Source organism: Meles meles, chromosome 12 (assembly GCF_922984935.1).
Source record: "Meles meles chromosome 12, mMelMel3.1 paternal haplotype, whole genome shotgun sequence".
In the NCBI taxonomy this organism is placed as follows: domain Eukaryota; kingdom Metazoa; phylum Chordata; class Mammalia; order Carnivora; family Mustelidae; genus Meles; species Meles meles.
Genome location: NC_060077.1, coordinates 13049663 through 13074758, shown reverse-complemented (window position 1 = coordinate 13074758; position 25096 = coordinate 13049663). Strand labels below are relative to the sequence as shown.

Here is a 25096-nt window from a genome sequence, read left to right as displayed (position 1 = left end):
AAGGACAGTAATGTTCTTAGGAGGGAAAGACAAAGAAACCCCCTTTGTTGTTTGAAGTACTGGAGATTTCTCCTTGATTAGGGGAAATTGTGGAATCAAGTGTAGAGGACCTGCTTAGTAGAAGCCAAATTAAATCAAAACAATCCAGATGAGTTCAAATTCCATCTGTCTTGTCTCCCATCCTAGGCTCCTTTGCAGAAGGAATCACTGTTGTCACTTTTGTGTGTGTCCAGTAGCTTTTTGTATGCATATATTATCCTCCCTACACCTGTTCATGTGTGCATATAATAAATATATAAACTATATAGGACATATATAAAACATATAGAATGCATGCATGTATTTATATGATTATATATATTTATACGTGTAATGTACATGTAGAAAATTCATAGGATGAATTCATAGGTGTAGTCTTTTAACCTATATACCACACCATATATATTGTTCTATAGTTTTGTTTTTTTCCTTTCAACCACACGTTTTGGATATTTGCTCATGCCAGTACCTGTAACATCGAGGTTATGAAGATGAATTCTGACACCAGCCTGCTGGAATTGGAGTTGCAATTCCAGCTCTCCCACCTACTAGCTGTATGACCGCAGGCAAATTATTTAACCCTCCTGCACCTCAGTCTCCTCATCTTTAGAAAGGTGACAGTAGCACCTATTTATAGGGTTGTTGTGAAGAGCCAATGAATTAATATATATAAAGCACTTTGAAGTGCTGTACAATGTTTGCTCTTATTATTTGCCACGTGCCTGGCGCTCCTTGCTATGGGCTGGTCATGGTTTCTTTCACCGCCCACCAGTTGGACATTGGGTAGATGCTCTTCCTTGAGGGTAGGTATGGAGAAGTGGAAATGCCAGGCTGTAAAGTGTGTCCCATCTCAATGTTACTAGATACTGCCAAGTTGTTCTCCAAAGTCGCTATTTTTTTTGGCTGTACCAATTTAATAAATTGGACAAAATTGACAAGTCCTGGAACATCAACGTTTGTTCTCCCTCTATCTTGCCTCTTCATTTTTGTTTCTGTTCTTCCCTAAGACCAAAGCGTTCACCTGAGAGGTGGTGGATCAGGGTAGAGTCTAGAGACTCATCCACCGTGGGCTTACACCTGTGATTTGGGCCTTATTTTTGCATGTTTCTCAGTGATCCGACTGACTCTCTGGGTTATTTGGCACCTGCTGATGCAATGAGACTTACCCGCTTCGGCTCCACAATGGGTTCACCCTTCTTCCTGTTGTAGTATTCATTGACTGCACAGTATCTACAGCACTTGATACAGGGATAAATGTGGGATCGACAGCATGCATTTGAGTAAGTGCAGATGAGCAAGTCGATGAACACAGTGGCCTGGGAAAAACCCAATCAGTGCCATGTTAGTGAGATTTCTTTTTGCCAAATGGCTTTCCTAAAGCGCGGAAGGAGAATCCCTTACCAGACCGAAGTAGGAGAGGACTGAGCCAACGTACACTGCCAACTGGATAATGTTAAATTTTCCTCCCTGAAAACAAATGGGAAGGTGACTTGGTTGACATTCAGAGCAGTGCTCTTTTGCTCTACCGTGTAACTCTCAGCTCCAGCTGTGGTCACAGCAACCTAGAGGTTGCACACTGAAAATAGGTTTACTGTTCATCCTGTTCCTGCCTTCTGGGATGTGCTCGAAAACATGACTTCTAAACAAACAACACTGGAACCCACACACTGAGTTAGTTATTTTTCCAAACAAGGTGAGAGTTCCAGACAAGTTTTCCCTAAAAGTGGTTTGAGATTACCTCGGAAGCAGAGGGAAGGAATGTGTGCACACTCTTCCCTTAGGTGTCCTCGTGGTTTTTCTTCTCAGTGATCTTTCCATCCTCTCAGCTTCTATCTCATTGACTGTTGTGTGGCTTACCACCATATGATATAACATATAACATAAATAATACAGTTTTGGACAAAGCGTGTGGGCATCTGTGGATTTTTGCATGCCCAGCATCCCCTCTCTCCTTCTTGTGGATGTGGAGACAACATCTCCGTTTTCCTTTGGAGAACCATCTCTGTCCATACTTGGTCCATAGAGTTTGAGGGGAAGGGGCTGGTTCAGGGCAGGGCCACGACCGGCCGTTGAGAGTATGGTGTAACCTAAACATAGTGATTAGTTCAGCACAGGGCATGTGGCCCATATTGGGCCAGTCAGAGCCAATGGCATCTGCCTGAATCCTTTGCCAAATCTTTCAGCAAAGAGATGTTCTCTTTTTTACTGAGACTGCTGGGCCAGTAAGATTTAAGGAGCTGCCTGAAGACATGGCCAGCTAAGGATGATGCCAAAACAAAGAGAATAGATGTAAGGAATGGAGAGAGGCAGATTCCTAAGGATGTTGTTTGAACATCTGGATCCAGCAATGCCTGAAGCCTGAAAACTGCCCCTCGATTTTTCACCTATGTGAGATTTAAAAAAAATAATAATTTTTTTCTCTAAGCCTATCTGAGTTGGATTCTGTTACTTATAAAGTATTATGCAAAAGGATTTCTTTCTTTCCCTCTCTTTTTTTAAGCATCAGAGTATTTTTAAAGTTGGATATCCAGTTTTTTTTCCCACTTGCACTCTTGTACTCATTAGATGACTTCTTCATGGACAGGACCCCAAAGACATTTCTTCCCCCTCTTATCCCACAGGCAAGATGCACAGTGCCAACTAATGACTATGACCGAACATTCACCCCTTGAGGCACTACAGCAATAATTAGGACAGTCCCAGGAATGGAGGTGCCAGTGGCTGGCAGCAGAGACTTACGGTGCCAAAAACCAGAATGTCAAAACGGATCCCGAAGACTTTTATCAGAGTCCGTTTTTCAACGTTGTTTTCCTTGTAGTACTTGGCGTATCTGTAGGAGGAGAAGGATCCACGTATATAAAGATCTGTCTGAACGTGCTGGTATTTCATGAAAGGAAAACCCAAAACAGGAGCCGAGCGAGTCTTCCTTGTTCATCTTCTAGCTCTGCTACAGTTGGCAGAGGGAAGAACATAATCCAAACCCACAAATTACTCTCTTGGAACCAAAGCACCACTTCCCACGTTGCCTCCCCTTCTTCCGCCATCACACAGTGATACAAAATCTGCTTTCCATTTAAGATTAAAATGAACAATTTTTAACCAATACAGTATTAACAACAAGTGGACAAATTAAAAAAAAAAAAGTTTTAGGTAAATTCAATGATTTCTTTCTTTCTTTTTTTTTTTTTTTAAAGATTTTGTTTATTTACCAGACAGAGATCACAAGTAGGCAGAGAGAGAGAGGAGGAAGCAGGCTCCCCACGGAGCAGAGAGCCCGATGTGGGGCTCGATCCCAGGTCCCTGGGATCATGACCTGAGCCGAAAGCAGAGGCTTTAACCCACTGAGCCACACGGGTGCCCCTAAATTCAATGATTTCTTAAGGGAGTTTGGCTTCTAGAACAGAGTGGGGGTGGGGAGCCTAGTTAGTAATGGCTGGATTGGGCCTAGTTGCCCTTCAGCCATCTGCTCTAATTACATTTTCTTAGATTCTGTATTTGATCATTTACATCTTTTATCACCAGGGGCAAACTAACAGCCGTGACTGTTTACATCTTCCCTGTAACCCAGCTTTGGCAAGCGCCTGAAAATCATGATACAGACCCTCTGGCCAATCCCATATCCACATCCCCAACCACCTCCTCTCTCTAACCCTCACACACTGAGCCAATATTTCCCCTGTGCCAGGTCACTCAGGGCCAGGTACCTATAGCGAGAGACTGTTCCTGCGGCCCGGAGCATGCCCACATTATTTAAGCAGGCCAATCCTAGGCTGTTGCCCTGTCCTGCGTTGCCTGTTCCATGGAAAATACAATGAAGGTGCTGGGCCCTGCTTTTCCTTTGATCCTTCCATCTCCTGACCAACCCTGGTGCTTCCCCTGTGGCCCTGTGTGGCATGGTGTGCTCCTCCTCTTTGGAAATGTAAAAAATAAACTTCCTTCCATATCAGTGACCTCTCCACGTCATTACTCAGCCACCTTTATAAATTAAGACTCAGGCGCAAATCACTATCGCCCCCAAAGACACAGCTCTCACCAGTGTTACAGTCAGGAAGAGCAGAATGTTTTGTTTTCATGGATAATTAAGAAGGCTTAAACCACCTAACACAAGCCTTTTCAATCTGTCCCTCCCCCTTACCACCTTTCAGAGATTGTTTTTTTAGGTAAGATATTTTCTGAGTTCTTAATTCGCAATCTATTTACAGGTGTGGAGAGAGAAGAAGACAGATGCTCTGCCAGGATCCAGTCTGGAGCATTTGAAACTCCTGTTTTTTTTAACTCTCAAAATGGGATGTTGAGATCCGTCAGATATTCTTAGTTGCTTCAACACCTATTTCTGGCCAGAGGGGTTTTGATTTCCTTGCCTCTGATTGTTCCCATTCCATGACCGTTCTTTCTTCTGCTGCTGTACTGAGTGATTTCTTTTTGAATACACAAAGCAAAGGGTCTTGGGACAGTGGTTCTTGAACTAAGGATAAGAATCCCTTGGGAAGTGTGTTCAAAGGTCGATTCCTGGGCCTCATCTCCCCAGACAGTGGTTTCAGAAGGTCTGAGATGTTTCTGGAAAGGTTCCAGGTGGATCTGGTGCACGTGGCCAGTGGTCTACACTCTGAGGAACACGAGGCCCCGAGCAGAATGTTTTTTGGACACTGTAACATTTTGAATAATTGCTCCCCAAGAAGATAGGCCCAGGTGCCTAATCCCTGTACCTGTGAGTGTGACCTTAGTCTTTGCAGATGTGATGAAGGATCTTAAGATGAGGTCATCCTGGATTTAGGGTGGATCCAAGGACTGGTGTCTTTATAAGAGAAAAGAGAAGAGAGTCGAAACAGAAACACAGAGGAGAAGCCCACATAAAGACGGAGGCAGACATTGGAGTGATGCAGCTTCAAGTCAAGGAACACTGGGAACCATAAGAGACTGGGAGAGGCAAGGAAGGATCCGCCCCTAGAGACCTCAGAGATTGTGTCCCTGCTGATTCCTTAATTTTAGACGAATGGCCTCTGGAGCTGTGAGAGAATATGCTTCTGTTGTTTTAAGCTACCAGGTTTGCGGTCATGTGTTACAGCAGGCCCGGGAGGCTGACATTGGCAGAGGCCCACTCGGAACCAGAGAAGTGCGTCGGGCCTGCCCTGCTTCATATGTGCTATAAATAAACGGGACCACATGTTTATTGAATAAGGACCTTTCGCTGTGGATCTTTTGGTAAAGGACAAAATTTTGTGATGTGATCAACTTCAACTTCCTATGTTTTAGGAAGTTCTGTTTTTTTTTTTTATAAAACTCATATAACCTATAATTCCCTTTTCTCTCTCTTTCTCTCTCTTTTGTGGCTTTTTGCAAATAACCTGTCCAGTTATCCATCAGAACTTGACAATTTATTTCTGGCCAAAGATTGCTTCTGGCTTATTCCAGACAACAAATGCTCTAATATGTTGTTCTAAAAGAATATTAACATCATAACCACCTCGGTTCTTCAGAAAACTCAGATCTTTCCAGGAGCTAGTGTTCTTAGGCTTACCTCAGCAACTCAAAAGACATTTGCTAACATCTGTTTGGGACATTGCCCTGCCTGCTTCTGTAGACTGCTTAAAAACAAAAACAAAAACAAAAAACAAAACCTAGCCTGTGAAGGCAGTCAGGGGCCCACTGATCCAATTGTCTCTTTTTTTTTTTTTTTTTTTAATATTTTATTTATTTGACAGAGAGAAATCACAACCAGGCAGAGAGGCAGGCAGAGAGAGAGGAGGAAGCAGGCTCCCCGCGGAGCAGAGAGCCCGATGCGGGGCTCGATCCCAGAACCCTGGGACCATGACCCGAGCTGAAGGCAGAGGCTTTAACCCACTGAGCCACCCAGGCGTCCCCAATTGTCTCTTCTTGCTAATGGCTATAAGTCTGTTCAGTCGAGCAGCAGGGGATATCAATATGTTACCTCAACTAGGAGCTGCTTTCTGGGCCCTGGCTGAAACTTCATTGACCCAGAGGAGACAAAAAGCATCCTGTGTCTTGATCTCAGCTAGCCTTTAGTCAAGGGCCTCAAACCCAAATGCCTACAGGGGCCAGGCAGGTGACAGAAATGAGTGATGCAGGCCAGGTATTAGGCAAAAGGGAGTGGTGGGGACCACAGCAAACACACACACACACACACACACACACACCCCACCCACCCCCTCCCTAAAGGGAACCACTGACCCCTCCAGCAGAGTGCTGCTGTGTGGGATATAAATCCGGACTTGTCAGATGGCTTAGTCCCCCCCCCCCCTCCGCCTGCCGCCAAATAGTTAAAATTTTTGAGAAAAATAAGAAGTCCAGATTTTTACGTAGAATGTCTCAACTTTCAAAACATTGTATAGGCAAAAAACAAGTAAACAAAAATAGACACAGTTGAAGGCTGCCTGCCGGTTTATGGTGCTGCTTCGGGTAAAATGTAGAGACCCATTTGCTTGAGCCAATCCCCTCCAGAAGTCAGAGGAATGTGAGCAGAAGTGTTAGGAAGTGGTGAATGTGTGTGCACACACACACGGGCACTTTTGTCTACACTTCAATGTACAGATTAAGAAGCCGCCTGATTTTACGCACTCCCCCAGGAAACTGGCAACCTGGTTGTAGAGACAAAATGTAGTTGGGTGAAACCTCTAAGGAGGAAGTACGTTTGGGGTGCTAGCAGACATCAGTGTGCATAGGAATCTCCTGGGAATCTTGCTCCAATGCAGATTTTGATTCAGTTCATCAAGAGTGAGGTCTGAGGGGTGCCTGGGTGGCTTAGTAGGTTAAAGCCTCTGCCTTTGGCTCAGGTCGTGATCCCAGGGTCCTGGGATCGATCCCCGCATCAGGCTCTCTGCTCAGCAGGGAGCCTGCTTCTCTGCTCCCCCCCGCCCCCACCGCCTGCCTCTCTGCCTACTTGAGATCTCTGGTGTCAAATAAATAAATAAAATCTTTAAAAAAAAAAAAAAGATGGGATTGGGAGGGAGATAAACCATAAATGACTCTTAATCTCACAAAACAAACTGGGGGTTGCTGGGGGGAGGTGGGATTGGGAGAGGGGGAGCGGGCTATGGACATTGGGGAGGGGAGGCGAACCATAAGAGACTATGGACTCTGAAAAACAACCTGAGGGTTTTGAAGGGTCAGGGGTGGGAGGTTGGGGCAACCTGAGGGTTTTGAAGGGTCAGGGGTGGGAGGTTGGGGGAACAGGTGGTGGGTAATGGGGAGGGCACGTTTTGCATGGAGCACTGGGTGTTGTGCAAAAAGAATGAATACTATTACGCTGAAAAAATAAATAAAATGGAAAAAAAAAAAAAAGAGTGAGGCCTGAGATTCTGTATTATAACAAGCTCCCAGGTGAGGCCAGGCTGCTGGTTCCAGGACTACATGTTGAGTGTGGAGATTCTAGATTGGTGGGTCTCACACCTGAGAGGCTCTCACCCAGGGGGCTTGTGAAGACCGTCCCCAGGGTGTCTGATTCAGCAGGTCCAGGGCAGAGCCTGCGAATGTGCATTTCTAACATGTTCCCAATACGTGATCCTGATTCTGGGCATTGCACTTTGAGAACCACTGGTCTGCGCTATTAATACTGAAGGTATTCAGAGAGGCAAAAACTAAGTTTTCCAAGGCGATTCCCCTAACAGGGGCTCCTGTCTGTGCAGTTTCTCTTCCTAACTAGGAAAGCACAAGCCTCAGAAAAGCACCTGATATTTACAGGAGTCCTACCCTCTGCTTGGAGAGGCCTTCTCTAGTCGCTCCCCCCACTCCACCCCCCTGCTCTGCCTCAGCCTTACAATACAGTATCTTGTTTGATTTTCTTCCCAGCATTTATCATCATCTGAAATGGTCTTATTGGAGCTGTTGGCCGTATTGAGGTATGGTTTACATATAATAAGGCACACAAGTCCTAAGAGTTGATTCAATGAGTTTTGACAAATGAATACACTGTATAAGCTATACCCCTATCAAGATCTAGAACATTCCATCGCCTCTGAAAACGCTCCTGGGCTCCTTTCCAATCAGTTCCTATTTTGCCTCCCCCATCCTGCACTCCCCAGAGCAGCACCCACTGGTGTCTTTTATCATCGTACGGAAGTTGTTTTTCCTATTCCTGTATTTCATATAAATGCCGTCATGCAGTATGGCTCGTTTCAGTCTAGCTCCTTTCACTCAATATAACATCGGTGGGACTCCTCTATGTTGTTGCATGTGCAAGCACGTTCATTTATACTAACTAGCGCTTTACTGTATAAATATACTACAATTTATTTCTCCAGTCACTTGTTGGACATTTGGGTTGTTTCTGGGTTTTGGTAATGATGATGAAGGCTGTTGTGAATATTCATGTACAGATCTTTGTGTGGACCTATGTTTTCTTTCTTTACCTAAGGGTGGGGTTTCTGGATTAGAGGACAGATGTACATTTAACTTTATAAGAGACTTCCTAACAGTTCTCTAATGTGGTTGTACCATCTTACACTCCCAAATAGGAGAGTTCCAGTTGCTTCTCCTCCTTGTCAGCCTTTGGAATTGCCAGCCTTTTAAAAAATTTTACCTATTCTGAGGGGTATATGTTGGTGTATCTCATTGTGGTTTAAATTTGCATTTCCCTAATGACTAATGTTGCCTTGTTGGAGTTCTTAATTTACTTATATTTTTGTCTTATACGTTATATTGACTTACACTCATGTCCTACTAGAAGATAAGCTAAACAGTAACTTTGTTCATTTTGTTTACCAATGTCTACCCATTGACACAACAGTATATTTTTTCTCTGATATATATTTGATGAATGAATAAATAAGGAGCGCCAATATCAATTTCCTACTGGCCTCATATGCAAAGTGATTGTAGAGCCATTATTCTAGGGTTGTAGTTGGCAACTCTTTTTAGAAAGGGAACAGCAGAAGCCTACTTTGTATCTGGAACTGAACAGCACAGAAGGACCAGCCATAATCACAACTGCCGAAACCTGCCTGGTATCCACAAGCAAGGAGAGCTCATGGAAGCTCAAACTTAAGGGCCAGGTTAGTGCTCGGGCAGAGGTGTAGCAACAGCCTGAAAAAATGACCCAGTCATAGGCGGTAACACGAAAACAAAATTAGGATGGCATAGGATCACTACTGGGGAGAAGTTAGGAGCAGAAGCGTAACTGCGCAGAGGGTCAAAACAAAAGTAAGGTCAGCACCAACCAGTTTCAGTGGTGAAGATGAACCAGGAGTCTGGTCAGCTCTTATAAGGTGGAAGTCCAGAAGTAAGCAGCGTGCAAGGTACACTACAAAGAACCTTAAAAGTCAGGTGAGGCTGCAGGTGGGGCAGCAGTGCGGCCTCAGGCGTCTTGAAGATGTTCTTACCAAAAGGACTTCCAATCAAAGTGGCAGCCAGCAGTGGCACAGAACACCCACCACCTCCCACTGCACACAAAGAAATGCAAGATAAGGTATATTTTTAAAAGTCATATTGATGTATTACTGAGCTCAGAACAAGGAAGAACATTTTCTAGGTGCTAGAATGAGTGGGGAGTGGGAACTGGAGCCATGTCTGGAGTCTGGAGTCTGTCCCATGGGAGGACCCCAACCAGCTCTGTATCTGGGGAGCTCCAGCCTTACCGTAGAAGTGTAAGGGAGCTGAGGCTGCAGGAGCCCTACCCAGGGAGGGAGCAGGGATAGGATAGTTTTAGCAGGGTAAAGACATCCAGTGCCCAGAAATTAAACGAGAAACTGCTTGATAATTGATAGATGCCATACAGTCCTGCAGACTGCAGCATTATATAATCGCCCCAGAGGAATGCCTCCGCACCCACGGCACACACAGAACTTTGCACAAGATCTTTCCTGCTGAAACTCACCAACAAATACTTCAAAGCCTTGGAAAAAGAAATCCCACCCAGGTCACTACAGATAATAGGTCTGTGTGAAAGGGGTTATACAGTAGGACAGACAGAAGGAATAGGATCCATAAGGTCAGAATGGACCTCACTGAAACAGTAATGGACGGCTTTGAGAAAGAACTGACTATAAACCCGAGAAATGAAAAGTAGAGGCATAGGAAAAAAATTAAAAACCTGAATGTGTATGATAAAATGTTACTCATTTTTGATCCAGTAATTCTACTTCTAGAAATTCATCCTAAGGAAACAATCTGGAACTCAAAGATTTATGTGCACAAATGTGTGGTGTAGAATTATTTGTAATAGAAAACCAGGAGGCACCCCAAATGTCCAGTAATGGAGGAACAGGCAAGAAAACCATGCGATGGGAGGAAAAGCATGTGGGTTTGGGGTGCAGAGTGACCTAGGTTATGGAGCCACTGTTAGCTGTGGGTCCTGAGCAAATCATTTCACCTTTCTCAGCTCTACCTGGGAACAATAATATCCACCTTCCAGGGTTGATGTGAGGTGATGACTTTGAGGGCCTGGTATATAAAAGACCCACCCTAGGTGGTGCCTCTTGTTATCATTATGCTCACACAATGGGATAATTAACGTGATGGTCACAAGGAATTCTGAATGACCCAGGGAATGGCAACACACACACAAACACAGAATACCGGGTTATACGTGTGATCTGCTCTCATGGAAGCCTCATGAAAGAATTGGTTCAAGGAAGGAAAATTCACCAGCTGTCTTTGATTATCGCAGGGTTGAGGAATTATGGGTGATTTATATCCTCTTCTCTACGTTCTTCTCTGTTTCCCCAATTTTGTTTCTGTTTTACAGAGTGTTTATCACTTTAATAATGAAAAAAGAAAAAAAATTCATACAAAAATCCAGTTACACCTAGTTCTTAAAGGAAGCTTTATGCATTCATCTTGTTGCCTTGGGAACCAAAATTAATTCTCACTGACTGCTGGAGATGCAATTCAGCAGGATCTGGAGGTTTCTGGGCACTGTTACCTGAAGTTGTAGCCAGGGTACAAGGACTCATTGGTGGTCTTGTCGTCAAGGCGACGGAAGCTGTATTTTGGGCGGCAGTGATGGAACCAACTGTCCAGGTTGCAGTCCCAGTAGATCTCAATGCCCATGATTCCTCCCTGGAGAAGACAAGGAGACAGTCTTTAAGTCCTGCTGCACATGGGACGCAGCCACCAGACCTCTCCCTGCATAGGGATGGTCACTAAGGGCAAGGTTTTTTTTTTTAAGAGGGAAACACAGATTGAAGTTTCAGAGCCGTAGCACAGCCCCATCTAACACACACAAGTGGCTGCAAACGCATCTCCCTGCTCGTCCTCCCATCTGGGACACGCCCTCGTATTTATTTTCCTAAAATACAACTTTCAGTAAATCTCTTACATAATCTAACACCTTGAATCGCTTCCTCCACCCTCCCACCCCATTAAAGTCTAAGTTGAAGCTTGTTACACTGGAATTCAGGGAACCCCATCACATATCTTTTCTGTTTTACCTCCTAACACTCCCCTAGAGAAATCTCTTATTTCACCCTATCCACACTTACCCCTCAACACAATTGGCATTTTCACTTCATTTTTCTTTTTCTTTTTCTTAAAGACTTTATTTGTTTATTTGACAGAGAGATCACAAGTAGGCAGAGAGGCAGGCAGAGAGAGAGGAAGGGAAGCAGGCTCCCCGCGGAGCAGAGAGCCTGATGTGGGGCTCGATCCCAGGACCCTGAGATCATGACCTGAGCCGAAGGCAGAGGCTTAACCCACTGAGCCACCCAGGCACCCCTCTTTTTTTATAGCACAACTTATATATTTCAAATGGACAAAAAATTAGTATCGTTTACAGTATATTTGTATAAATTGCCTTCGAATGAGAGCTTCCTTTCCAGTACTTTGAGGTCTACAAGACGTATCTAGAAAATATACTCCTGTGGAAAATGACTGCTTAAATCGAATGGGAGAGAGGGGAGGGCCTGTGGTTTCTCTTTTTGATTAATTGCTGTAACACTGTCCTTCAGGTGGCTGAGGGAGTTTCATGTTTCCTTTAGACATCATTAGGCGCCGGAGCTCTCGCAGGACAACTTTGATACTACGTGAATTCTGCCATTTTGCTCGCACTGATATGGCTCTTGGGTCCACCACTCCATTAGAACTATTAACTCCATTCATATTAATTTTTGTTACATATCTTACAAAGGGGGGGGGTACGGGGCGCCTGGGTGGTTCAGTGAGTTAAAGCCTCTGCCTTCGGCTCAGTTCATGATCTCAGGGTCCTGGGATCGAGCCCCACGTCGGGCTCTGCTCAGTGGGGAGCCTGCTTCCTCCCTTCTTTCTCTCTGCCTCTCTGCCTACTTGTGATCTGTCTGTCAAATAAATAAATAAAATCTTAAAAAAAAAAAACAAAGGGGGGTGCTTCTGGGTATTTAGATCCACATTCTATTTTAAGGGTGTATATTCGGTTTTCATAAATTGTTCTTGGAGGCCCAGTTATCATCCCTGTCCGTCTTGTAAGTGTCATGTCTTTGTCATCTTCTAGACCCCAGCTAACTGTGCCATCTCCTACTCCTTTCTGGCCTTCCAGTTCTTCCAACAGTCAAAAATTACGAGGGGCTTTTGCTCCCGAGCCCGTGGTGGCTGCCATCTTACGATGCTGTCGCTTCATCTCATTTTTAAAAAACAGCTTTATTAAGATATAGTTCACATACAATTTGTGCAAGTGTATTTAAGTGTCAACTGTTTTTAGTGTATTCACATATAAGTGTGACTGTCACCCATAATAAATTTTACAGTTTCGTTGCCTCCCAAAAAACCCCTAAACTTTCATCAATGCCCCTTTCCACCCCTCCTATCAGCCCTAAGCAACCACTAATTTACTTTCTGTCTCTATAGAGTTGCTTATTCTGAACTTTCATATGAATGAAATCATATGTGATCTTTTATGGCTGACTTCTTTTACTTAGCATGATATTTTTATTTTCATTTATTTATTTTTTTAAGTAGGCTCCATGCCCAGTGTGGGGCCTGAACACTCAACCCTGAGATCAAGATCTGAGCCAAGATCAGAGTCGGATGCCCAGCTGACTTAGCCACCCAGGTGCTCCCACTTAGCATAAGGTTTTTTTTTTTTAAAGATTTTATTTTACTTATTTTAAAGACTCGAGAGAGAGAGAGAGAGAGAGTGCACACGAGCCAGAGGAGGAACAGAGGGAGAAGGACAAGCAGACTCTGTGCTGAGACAGAACCCAGTGCGGGGCTCCATCCCAGAACTCTGATGTCATGACCTGAGCTGCACACAAGAGTTGGAGGCTTAACTGAATAAGCCACCCAGGTGCCCCTTAGCATAATATTTTTAAAGTTCACCCATATTGTAGCCCATATCAGTACTTCATTCCGTTTTATGATGGAAGACTATTCCATTGTGTGGATAGACTACATCTGGTTTATCTGTTTATCCTTTGATAGACATTTGGATTGTCTCTGCCTTTTGGCTATTATGAATAATGCTGCTGTGAACACATAATGTGTGAGTTTTTGTGTGGACATGGGGTTCACTGCTCTTGGGTATGTACTTAGGATTGGAATTGCTGGGTACATTTGAACTTTTCGGTCTCAGTTCTTGTCTTTTCTCCCATTCAGATATTTCTCCTACCATCTCTCTAGCTAAATCATCATTCTTCTCCTCCAAGACTCAACTTACATCCTTCCTTATCCATTCAGCTACCCCTACCCCCCTCAATTCAGGGTGATTCTTCTCTTCTCTGAACTTCTAAGGAATCTCTCCTTTTTAAAAAGATTTTATTTATTTATTTGAGAGAGAGAGAATGAGAGAGAGAGAGAGAGCATGAGCAGGGGGAGGATCAGAGGGAGAAGGAGACTCCCCACTGAGTAGGGAGTCTGATTCGGGACTCAATCCCAGGGCTCCAGGATCATGACCTGAGCTGAAGGCAGTCGCTTAACTAACTGAGCCACCCAGGTGCCCCTCTAAGGAATCTCTTAATTTCTTACCTCTACTCGGTACTTCTTTCTTCCTACAAGCATGTTGTGAGCACTGACTATCTTATTTCACTTGTTCTTAGACATCATTGCTTATCAGACGCATAGTTTTATTTTTATGTTCTTCTCAGAAGGAAATGCTATCAATTAAACTGAAATTCTGTCAATCGAAAGCACTTTCTGATTTCAGAAATATTAAAATGTGAAAAAGTATGTCTTTGAATTGATGAAAGGTGGTATTTCAAGTATGTTAGAGTCTAGGGATAAAAAGATGAGTAGCAAGCAGACTCTGACTTGGAGAAAGGGGAAATACAGACTAATCACAATAGTCACTTATTGGCATGAAGCCAAGTGGTCTGCATATTATTGTGAATATCTGATGTTTCTGTCACTCAGCATCCTGTTCTCCTGGTAAAAGTGCCTGGAATTTTCTTTGGGAAATGTTTCTCCCAGCTGAGTGATTTGAATGGGACTGTCCCTGTCCCAGCTCCAGGAGAGGCAACATGATCTAGGCCTGGCCAGTAAGGATGTGTGTTCCTCTGGACCTGGTGACTGGTTCAGGAATAGGTATGTGGCCCAAGATAGAACAATCAGAGTTCTCTCTAAAACATTTTGCCAGAACCATAAAAAAAGAGGTCATCTGTGTGTTGGGACCACTAGCCAGAGACTGTGACGATCCAGAGCAGCATTGTCCAGCAGAATCTTCTGCAGTGATGGAAATATTCTATATTCATGCTGTGCAATAAAGTAGCCACTGGCCACATGTGACTATTAAGTGCTTGAAATGTGGCTAGTATGACAGAGGAGATAAATATTTCTCTTCATTTCAATTAGTTTAATTTAAATAGCTTCATGTGACTAGTGGCTACCATATCAGACAGCACAGTTGTAGGACTTTGCCTTAACGTACAAATAGTCTACCTATGAGTGACATCACCATTAAGGAAACAGCAAAGGGGTGAAAGGAGTCAGATTCCTAATGACATCATTTGAGTTTCTGGATGCAGCCATGCCTACTGCTATCACATGTTTCATTCAGTCAACAAATATTTACTGAGTATCCATTATGCTGAGCATTACACAAAAATTAGCAAAAAAGTCCAAAGATGCCTGTCCTTATGTTCTAGAACTTATGTTCTAGTCAGGGAAGACAGACAACAAACAAATGGATATGTAAAATATATACTATGTCAGGTAGTGCTAGGTGCTAGGGATAAAAATAAACCTGACAAGGGCCATAGTGCCTGCTGGGATAGGGGTAGAATTTGAAATTGTCATCGTAAGGTCTTTTTTCAGGGGGTGGGGGGAGGAGAGAGAGAGTCTTTTTTTTAAGATTTTTTTTTTTTTAATGTATTTGACAGAGAGAGATCACAAGTAGGCAGAGAGGCAGGCAGAGAGAGAGTGAGAGGGAAGCAGGCTCCCTGTGGAGCAGAGAGCCCGATGCGGGACTCGATCCCAGGCCCCTGAGATCATGACCTGAGCCGAAGGCAGCGGCTTAAACCACTGAGCCACCCAGGCGCCCCGAGAGAGAGAGTCTTAAGCAGGCTCCATGCCCAGTGCAGAGCCCGAGGCGGGGCTTGATCTCACAACCCTGAGATCATGACCTGAGCTAAAATCAAGGGTTGGATGCTCAACCTACTGAGCCACCCAGGTGTCCGGAAATTGTCATTTTAAATTGTCATTCCCTTAGCGGTAAGGGAAAGCTTCACTGAGCTTATATTTGAGCAGATACTGGAAGCAGGTGAGGAAGACAGCTAAAGCTATGTCTGGGGCAAGGCTGTTCCAGGCAGAGGGAAAAAGCAGAAGAAAACAGGAAAACTCCCAAGGTGGGGTGCTCCCTCCCTAAAACAAACAAATAAAATCTTAAAAAAAAAAAAAGAAAGAAAGAAAGAAAAGAAAACTGAAAAATGTTTTGGGTGTACTAGAAGGTCCATTTCCCTTGGTGTCTTTTTTTTTTTTCAAGATTTTATTTATTTATTTGACAGACAGAGATCACAAGTAGGCAGAGAGGCAGGCAGAGAGAGAGAGGGAGAAGCAGGCTCCCCACTGAGCAGAGAGTCTATTACGGGGCTCGATCCCAGGACCCTGAGATCATGACCTGAGCCGAAGGCAGAGGCTTTAACCCACTGAGCCACCCAGGCACCCCCAAAATGTTTCTTTTTTTTTTTTAAGATTTTATTTATTTATTTGAGAGAGAGTGAGCGAGAGAGCATAAGAGGGGAGAAGGTTAGAGGGAGAAGCAGACTTCCCGTGGAGCAGGAAGCCCGATGTGGGACTTGATCCCGGGACTCCGGGATCATGACCTGAGCCGAAGGCAGTTGCTTAACCAACTGAGTCACCCAGGCTCCCCCCCCCCAAAAAAATGTTTCTTGATTGATTCTTTGCTTACATCATTTGAGTTGGATGTCTGTAAGGTGCAGCTGGGAGAATCTTGACTAACCCAAGTGTGATGGCCTGAATAATGGCTCCCAATGTTATTCCTAATCCCGAGTCCCAACCCTCGGCATCTTCGGATATAGTATTTTATATGGCACAAGAGACTGCAGATGTGATGAACTTAAGGATCCCGAGATGGGAAGATTATCTTGGATTATCCAGATGGGCCCTACATGTTTCCTTTTATAAATGCTCTCTCTGAAAAAGGCCAGTATCTTTGTAAGAGGGAGCCAGGGGGAGATTTGGCACAGACTATGTCAATGTGACCACTGACGCAAGATGCTATGCAGCTGGCTTCCAAGCTGGGAGAAGGGGCTGCGAGCATCTAACTCTAGAAGGTGGAAAAGGCCTGGAAATAGATTCTCCTGTGGAGCCTCTGGAGGGTGCATGGCCCCGCCGATATATTGATTTTGATCTGTGAAACTGATTTTGGACTTCTGACCTCCAGAAGTATAAAAGAAAATGTGTGTTGTTTTAAGCCACCGAGATCGTGGTTGGTTGTCAGAGCAGCCACAGGAACTACTGCCCCAGGGATGTCACTCACAGGGTTGTTGTGGGATTAGATGTGGTGATGCAGGGCAAGGCCTTGGCACCGTGCAGGGGTGTACTGAATGCTCAGTAAAGGGAGCCCTGTAACTAGGACCCAGGGGCCCAGCCTCTTGGCCATTTGACATCTTCCTTCCCCCAACTCACACCCTCGCCATCCAAAGACACCACCAACCTGAATTGCCACTTCCGAAAAATTATCTCCTCTTTCTTGGAAGATTTCTCCTAGTCGGAAAATGGGACACTGTGGATTCTGAGTCTTGTGAAAGGTACAAGTGATGTTTACACCTGGCAAGATGTTTCTCCTGCATGAGAAGCAAGCAAGCAAACAAACGCATTTTTGAAAACTGAGACATCTCTTTCATGGAAGTGAGCCAGTTTGTGGCTGGGTTCCATGAGGGGCCCCGAGGATCCTCAGCCCCCGGGATTCACACCCTTGTGTGGTCCCCTCTCACCCTGTGCAGTGTCGATCTGTGCGACCGTTAGCATGTGGCAGAAGTGATGGTGTATCACTTCCGGGCTTAAGTCATAAAAGCCTGTGGCTTCCATCTCGTTTACTATCTTGCTGGCTTGTTGTCTGTCCCTCTTAGATCACTTGCTCTGGGGGAAGCCAGACACCATTCCCAAGGACACTCAAGCAGTCCTGGCGGAGGTCCATACGGCGAGGAACTGAACCTCCAGCTGACAACCAGGTGAGTGAGCTTGGAAGAGGATTCTGGTCTCGGTCAAGCCAGAGATGCCTGCAGTCCCCACTGACAGCTTGACTGCAACCCGAGAGACCCTGAATCAGAACCATCCATAGAAGTCATTCCCACATTCCTTACCCCCAGAAACTGCAGGAGATGATAAATACTGGTTGTTACGCTTCTAAATTTTGGCATAATCCACTACACAGCAGTAGGGGGCTAATGGCCAGACATTCTGGGCACTTACGTGGTGTAGTTGTGTCCAGGAAAGTCGATGTTATTCTTGACGAGCACAGTGAAGTTTTCGGCACTATTCAAGAGTGCGGGCCTGAGAGAGAGGCGAAATGGGGATCAGTGGGCCAATGGGGACCACGGGCTTCTGGTTTCTGGTCATTGCAGTGAGTAAAGAGAAATATAGTCTAGTGGGCAAAATTTTCCTAAAAATCTAAAAAAGAGGAAGAATGTGTCTCTTCCTGAGACCCCCCATGGCATTTACTATAACCCTTCTCACACTCTGATGTAATTGTGTGTTTAGGATGTGTGGTGATGTACTGGTAAATGGTTAACAACCAGGTCTCCAGGGGGGAAGAAAAGCTCTGACATGTAGCATTTACTGATTACTGTAAGCACTCCCATCATGGCTGATCTTAAGCCACTAGTGGGTATCACTGAACTTGGAGTTGGCAAGGGATGAGCATAATTGGCTCAGAGTCAGTATAAGCCAGCTTCAGCAGCCCCCTGTTTGTACTTTCCCTATAGGCTTGGATTCTTTCTATCTTGGCATCCCCGGCCTTAAGCACAGGGCCACACATGTATAGTTGGCTCTATCAGTCATAGGTTGATAGGCTCTGGGTAGCATAAATTCTCCCTGAGTTAGAGGAGCCCAAATCCAAGACTTTAGGAAGGTCCACCCACAACCCATTGATTCATTCATTTGACAAATATTTATCGGCCTGGGCATGGGGCTGGGCACTGGGAATATAGTGATGAACAAGACAGTCAAGGTTTTTGTCCTTATGCAGTTGACAGTCTGCTAAAGAGAGAGTTGGCTGTGGATAAAGAGTTACAGCTGGTACCTTATTGTTGGCAGGCCTGAGTGGGTGGCAGATATATATAATGGGAGTAGCACCAGGAAAGGATGGAGGTATTTGGAAGGGGGCACCAAAAATGATCTGCTTTTTATTCCAGAATTGCCAGAGCCCAGCTTTGCGTCTATTTAGGATATAACTATAGAGAACACGATAGGTTTGCCTGCCCAGCATCCATTCCCCTCTGTTAGAAGCGCCTAGTTTTCTCCCTTTGAGATAGCCAGGTCTTTTCGACTCTCAGCCCAGAGGTTTGGGTGGGGAGGTGTCCATTTTCTGCCCATCCTTATAGACCCCAGGGTGGACAAGTGACCCAGAGCTGGCTAAACAGAATAACCCAGTCCTTTCACGGCTATAGTAATTGGTTGATGAATTGTCATATGATTTAAGCCAATGAAAACATTCTAGGACTTTTGTAGGAAATACTGGAAAAAGAAAAACTCATTTTCTTTAGGATTGCTAGTAGTAAAGACAGTGTAAACCTGGAGTTCCCTGGGCCACAGTGTGAGGAAAGCCAAAACAGAAGAAAGAATAACTGGGGGGTGGGATGGGGTTGGGGATTGGAAGAAACAGAAAGAAAAAAAATCTTAATGACATCATTTTTATTTGAAGCCTGGATCAAGCTAATACTTCTGGACTCTTCATTTACAGAAATTTTATTTTATTTTATTTTTAAAGATTTTATTTACTTATTTGACAGACAGAGATCACAAGTAGGCAGAGAGGCAGGTAAAAGGGAGGGGGAAAGTAGGCTTGCCACTGAGCAGAGAGCCCAATGTGGGGCTTGATCCCAGGACCCTGGGATCATGACCTGAGCCAAAGGCAGAGGCTTTAACCCACTGAGCCACCTAGGTGCCCCAGAAATTTAAAAAAATAATAATAACATTGTCTTTTTTCCTGAAGCCAGTTTAAGTTGTATTTCTGATATTTGCATCAAAAAAAATCTTATTTACACAGATACCTACTACATGCTAGACCGTTTACCTTTAGAACATTCTAAATCCCATGCTTCCTGGGCAACATTCTAAGAATAAGAGGACTTGAAACTTGAAGGATCAAAGCCCTTTATTCCTCTCTTATGATATTTTTAACTTTCTGCCTTGGATTATAGCTCTCTGTGCACATGGCTTACCTCCGATTAGACTGCAAGAGTCTTGGGATCTACTCTCTGTCTGGGTCTGCTTGTATTTTTAGCACAGTCTCTTGTGCATTGTTACATATAGAATAAATATCTAACACCTCCTATGTGGTATTGGATGTGTTGACTGAATGATTAAATGAATCATTTTAGTAATCCCTTTGCATAACATAAAAGGAAACTGAAGTTCAAGGGATTGCTTGCCCAAGGTCATATAAAACTGTGCAGTCCAAGGACCTGCACTTTGGAGATGCCCAGTATTTCTCTGATGAATAAGTTGGCGACTGAAAACTGTTAGGGCCAATTTAATGTTAAAACCTGTTTAACTATTAGAGCCTGCTTAGCCAGAGCAACTTTATATTGCCTAGGTAGGCATATTGTTGATTACATCCACGGACTTCATTCCAGAAATAAACGCCCCAGTAGTTCCTGGTATGGTTCCGGGTTTTGATTCCAGGAGTAAACGCCTTAACAATAGAAACCACGTTCCTTGGGTCTGCGGTTTTGCCCTATAAAACCAGCCTGTGAGATCGGGAGGGGGTCGCTCTCTTCGGAGGCGGCCCTGGCCGGTCAGTCTGACTTCTAATGCTTGGCATAGAATAAGGCTTTGCATGACTTTCACTTTGTCTCAGTCTCATTCCTTTGATAATGGACCCCAACAAAAACTACAGGCAATCAAGAGACCTCTTGCCTTGAACCGATCGTTCCCTCAGGCCCTGGGCAATTCTTTCCGTGAAAAAGAAACTTCTCTGACCTAGAAATAAACCTGGGTGGTGCCATTAATGATTGAGGACCGGACAGGCTGACACTGTCAAACACTTCCCACCTTGACAAGGGAAGCCTTTGCCTGGCTTGGCTTGGGAAGGGAAGCCTTGACAAGGGAAGCCTGGACCTTCTGAAAAGTCACCTTGGGGCAATCTTCTCTTTGCCCCAAAGATGCTGATGGTGTGGTTTTGAGTCACATTCATTTAGAGGTGTGTTCTGTATAATATCCCCTAGGCATGTGTGACTATTAAAATTGAACTCATATTAAAAATTCAGTTGCTCAGTTGCAGTCACCACATTTTAAAGTGCCCAATGGCCACATGTACCTAGTGGCTACCATATTGGACAGTGCAGGTACAGAACATTTTCACCATTGCAGAAAGTTCCATTGCACAGTGCTCGTCTAGAACCACCACACTTCTAGGGGCAGATCATTTGTGTGTGTGTGTGTGTGCGCGCATTATTCAACACCTACTATAAACCAGGCATGGGGCTCATTTGCGTTTGAGGTACAAGTATCATCTCATTTAATTCTCACAACAGCCCTGTGAGTGGGGGCAACTATTTATCCTCATTTTAGAAATAAGGAAAATGAAGCTCAGAAAGGTTAAACTGCTTGCTCAAGGTCACACAGCGAGGAAGTGTTAGAGTCAGAATTTGAATCCAGGTCTCTCTGTTCTTCTGCTGAAAGTACCAATCCCTGTGGTTTCTGAGATTTAACATCAAGTTCTGCTTTCTGGGCCTGACTTTGTGTGTTAAAGAGAAGAATCAACAAAAAGGATCGACGAATCTGTATGTCACTGTGATCACTTAATTTAAGAAAACTTCTCTTCTCTCCCTCCCTCCCTTACTCTTTCCTCTCCCCTTCCCTTCCCCTTTCTTCCTTTTTCCTTTCCTCCCTCCCTTCGTGCCACCTTCCCATCCTTAATCGCTCAGTATGGACACCGACCAGTCAGAGTGGGACCTGCTGTAGTGCTAGAGGAGGGCTCCAGAGGTGCTTTGTAAGGTGCTGTGACATTCAGGGGCCCAGGGATACCCAAGGGTGCTCAGGGTAATAGTTATATACCAGTCAGTACAGAATTATTGCAGTATTTTAACAATTAGCATGGCCTTCTCAGAGACCACTGGTGTGCCTGGGATGGAGGGTCACCAAGTCAATAGGACCCAGGACTTTTCAGGACTTTTCCTCTGCTCAATGATCAGGGCCACCCCATCTCCCCCCATTCCCCACAGCTCACCGGGGGGGCTCTTTCACCTCCTCGACGGGACACCAGGCGGAGACTTCACAGGTCTTCAGCCTTTCCTTATATACTACACACCTTCCGGTCTGGATCCCTGGTGGGGAGGTGGGGAGGGCCAAGGGGCCAGAGAAGCACAGGTATGAAAACCGTGGGTGCGTCATGAACTAAACCCATGCAAGAGACTCTTTAGTTATCCTTTTCAACCCAAGCAGTTTCAGCTTCCACGAAACCCCATTTGAACCACCAACTTACATAAGGCAACCCAAGCAAGGCTCACATCGGACAATAAGCTTTAAAAAAAAAAAAAGATTCAGAGAGAAGGCAGAGAGATTGTGGATGCTGTTGGCTTTTTTGGTTTCTTTGCAAGAAAATATGCTGAGAGCACTGCTGAGCAGGGTGTGTTCTCTTGCCTGGCATATGTGGACTAGAACTTGGCATCTAAGTGGGCACCAGAGTCCCTTAGGGGTGTACAGCATGAATCAGGGGTGTGCAAAGCCACAGAATGAACGTGGCATATCTTCTGGAGCGTTTGTGTCACTAGCAGATTCCCGAGCGTCAAATTAAATAGTCCTGTTTGAATGGTCTCTGTACCAACTCAAACACACACGTCTTATGGAACAAAAGGTAACATCCAGAGGTCGTTTTTGTGTATGCGTGTGTGTTGTAACCACTGATGGCTTTATCTTTCTTGTGGTCTTTTTTTTTTTTTTAATTGTCATGTGACTCTTTACGTTAAAACGAGGGATACAGAAATACTATAGGTTAGTGGTGGTACCGGCCCTAGGCACCCTGGGCCTATAATTCATACCCCTCAACCTTTGGTGAGATTTGAGAGGGAAAGCTCAGCATACACAGATGGCACTGGGGGCCATTGGATTTTTTTGTCAATGAGAACCCCGAAGATGCTAATTCGGAAGGATTTCAGGTGCTGCCCTCACTGGGAATTAGATCACATTGCTAGACAGTAGCCAGTCTTCTGGGGACAGAGCAGAGGCATGGGACAAGCACAGGCTCTCCCATGGCCTAGTGAGGGTAGAAAAAGGCAGCTGAGAGCCAGAAGTTAAAGATTTGAACTTTAGGGCCTTGTGAATATCACCAGGGTACCAGACCCCCCCCCCACACCCCCCCCCAGGATCCCAGAAAAGAAACAGAACATACCTTTGCTCTGCGGGTCCACCCGTCCCTCTTTACAATTCTTGTCAGAGGAACAGATTGTCCTCCTGGTGGGAAACTGCAGAGAGGAGGACAGGATAGTGGGGAGTAAGCAGCATGTGTCTCTTAAGATACAGAAAAGCAGATGCCTCTGTATGCACCAAAATTTGTACACAAATATTCACAGCAGCACCATTCACAGCAGCCGAAAAGTAGAAACAACCCAAATACTCATCAGGACAAACAAATAGTAGTGCATTCATAAAATGCATATAGCATGGCCATAAAAAGGAAGGAGGCATGGATACCTGCTACAACACGATGATGCTTCAAAATGTGATGCCGAGTGGAAAGAAGCCCCAAAAGGCCACATATCGTATGATCTCAATGATACGAAATACCCAGAATAGACAAATCCACAGAGACAGAAAGTAGATCAGTGCTTGCCAAAGGCTGAGGGAAGGGGGGAATGGGGAGTGACTGCTCATGGGTACAGGGTTTTTTTGGCGTGATGAAAATGTCCTAGAATTAGGTCATGGTGTAGTGGTACAACATTGTGAAAATGCCAAAAATCCCTCATTTCTTCACTTCAACATGGAGGACTTTATGGCATCTGAGTTACATGTCAATAAGAAATAAAAATCTAAAAAGCAGATGCCAAAGCAGCCAGGTACCACTTTCAGGGAAAGCCTCCCGGGCTGGAGGGCAGGAGGCCTGGTCCAAGCAGCGCTTGACTGCAGAGCTGGGCAAAGCCACCAGCGCTTCCTCCTGGCCTCAGAAAATGAGGTCAGCTAAGTCTCAGGCCTGAGGACAGAAGGAGGAAAAGAGAAATTCGATGACTCGTTTATGCACATTTGGGTTTCTGTGTTCTAGGGAGCAGGTTTAATGGCCAATTTTAGGGGAACCAGGGCCTGACTGTCGTGAAAATGGCCTCTGCCCATCAGCTTCCTCTGACCCGTGCCCCCTCCAGAAGCTCTTCTTACCCGCCCCGACCACGCCAGTTCCCCTCCTTACGTCAGGACATTTCCCCTGCTGTTGGCCTTCTGTCTTGAGAAAGTTTGTCATCAAGAAGAAGGAGTTTCCCTGCAGAGAAAGAGGAGGAGACAAATGCCAGGCCTTGGAGAGCGGAGTTACTTCGTCAAAAATCCAGCCTGCTTAGTGCCTGGGGGCGAGCCTTCCACCTTTCTGAACCACACTCTAGAAATCAGGTCTGGGAGCAACTTGTCCTGCACTGTGAGCTGCAGGAGAGCAAAGGGACATTCGGAACTGATTGAGCATTCATTTTCCATCCCAGCCTCAAAAGCAGCCTTGTCATTTTTTGCACACAATAAAATCCCGTTGAATCGAAACTTAAGAGACCTGCTGGGGGAGGGAAGTGGGGTGTTGGCTTCATCAGAACACTGTTCAGATTATCCAGGATTTTTTTTTTTTTCAGGATTTTAATTAAAGGGAAAAGGTAGCCCATAACCCAGGAAATAGCTGGAGATCTTACTGAACCCTCTGGTAGAAACAAATAGTGGCCTGGGTTTTACGGTTTTGCAAAGTACCCCAGCTCCCAAATGCTGCAGAAGTGCCCCTTTGTCCCTCCAGCCACCCTGTCTGTTCTTTGGTGTTCCCGTTCCTACTTTGATTCTCCTTTTTGACTATTCTACTTTTTTTTTCTCTTCTTGGAAATTTAAGCAGCCAGATAGCCTCTCCCTATGACCCACACCCTTCCTTTCTTTGTCATCCATTTCCTTTCCCTTGTGCAAGAAGGTATCTGAGTGAGTGGTTTTTCTTTTTCTGGAGATATTTTTGTTGATAAAACTCCACATGAACAATTTAGAAGGGTCGGTCCTGTCCCGGCAGGAAGTTCTTTGTCCTCCTGAATCTAGGCAGACCTTGCCGGCTTGATGGCCCTGCTTCTAAAGAGCTGTGTATAAATCAAGTTGTGAGTGAATCAAATCGTGCTTTAAATGCACCAGATCACACTGCTATTTTGAGAAACCCCGTAGGACTCGATAAAGCATAGAATCATCTTTGAGCTGCTGGATCTGACCCAATTTTGCAATTTTTAGGTTTTCTCAGTTGGGATTTTCACAGAGCTTTTTAAAATAGGGCCAGTGTTGTTTTTTTTTGGCGTGAGGCTCCGGG

The 25096-nt window shown here is 44.8% G+C and overlaps 1 protein-coding gene and 2 long non-coding RNA genes across 3 annotated transcripts in view; 2 read left to right on the top strand and 1 right to left on the bottom strand.

Annotated features, from left to right (window-relative positions):
• LOC123954631 overlaps positions 1-5682 on the top strand; it is a 36859-nt gene extending 31177 nt beyond the window's left edge. Inside the window, exon 3 of the long non-coding RNA XR_006821105.1 lies at positions 4242-5682. This is a non-coding gene — a long non-coding RNA (uncharacterized LOC123954631). The remainder of the gene's footprint in view (positions 1-4241) is intronic.
• The window catches only part of P2RX7 (purinergic receptor P2X 7), a 49961-nt gene that overhangs the window by 7759 nt on the left and 17106 nt on the right, over positions 1-25096 (bottom strand). Inside the window, exons 3-11 of the mRNA XM_046025971.1 lie at positions 23978-24046; positions 22970-23042; positions 21809-21905; positions 17830-17910; positions 17072-17201; positions 10916-11052; positions 2779-2869; positions 1441-1506; positions 1206-1355 (exon numbers count right to left, since the gene is read on the bottom strand). Of these exons, the coding sequence (XP_045881927.1) occupies positions 1206-1355; positions 1441-1506; positions 2779-2869; positions 10916-11052; positions 17072-17201; positions 17830-17910; positions 21809-21905; positions 22970-23042; positions 23978-24046 (894 nt within the window). The remainder of the gene's footprint in view (positions 1-1205; positions 1356-1440; positions 1507-2778; positions 2870-10915; positions 11053-17071; positions 17202-17829; positions 17911-21808; positions 21906-22969; positions 23043-23977; positions 24047-25096) is intronic.
• The window catches only part of LOC123954632, a 57391-nt gene continuing 49785 nt past the window's right edge, over positions 17491-25096 (top strand). Inside the window, exon 1 of the long non-coding RNA XR_006821106.1 lies at positions 17491-17588. This is a non-coding gene — a long non-coding RNA (uncharacterized LOC123954632). The remainder of the gene's footprint in view (positions 17589-25096) is intronic.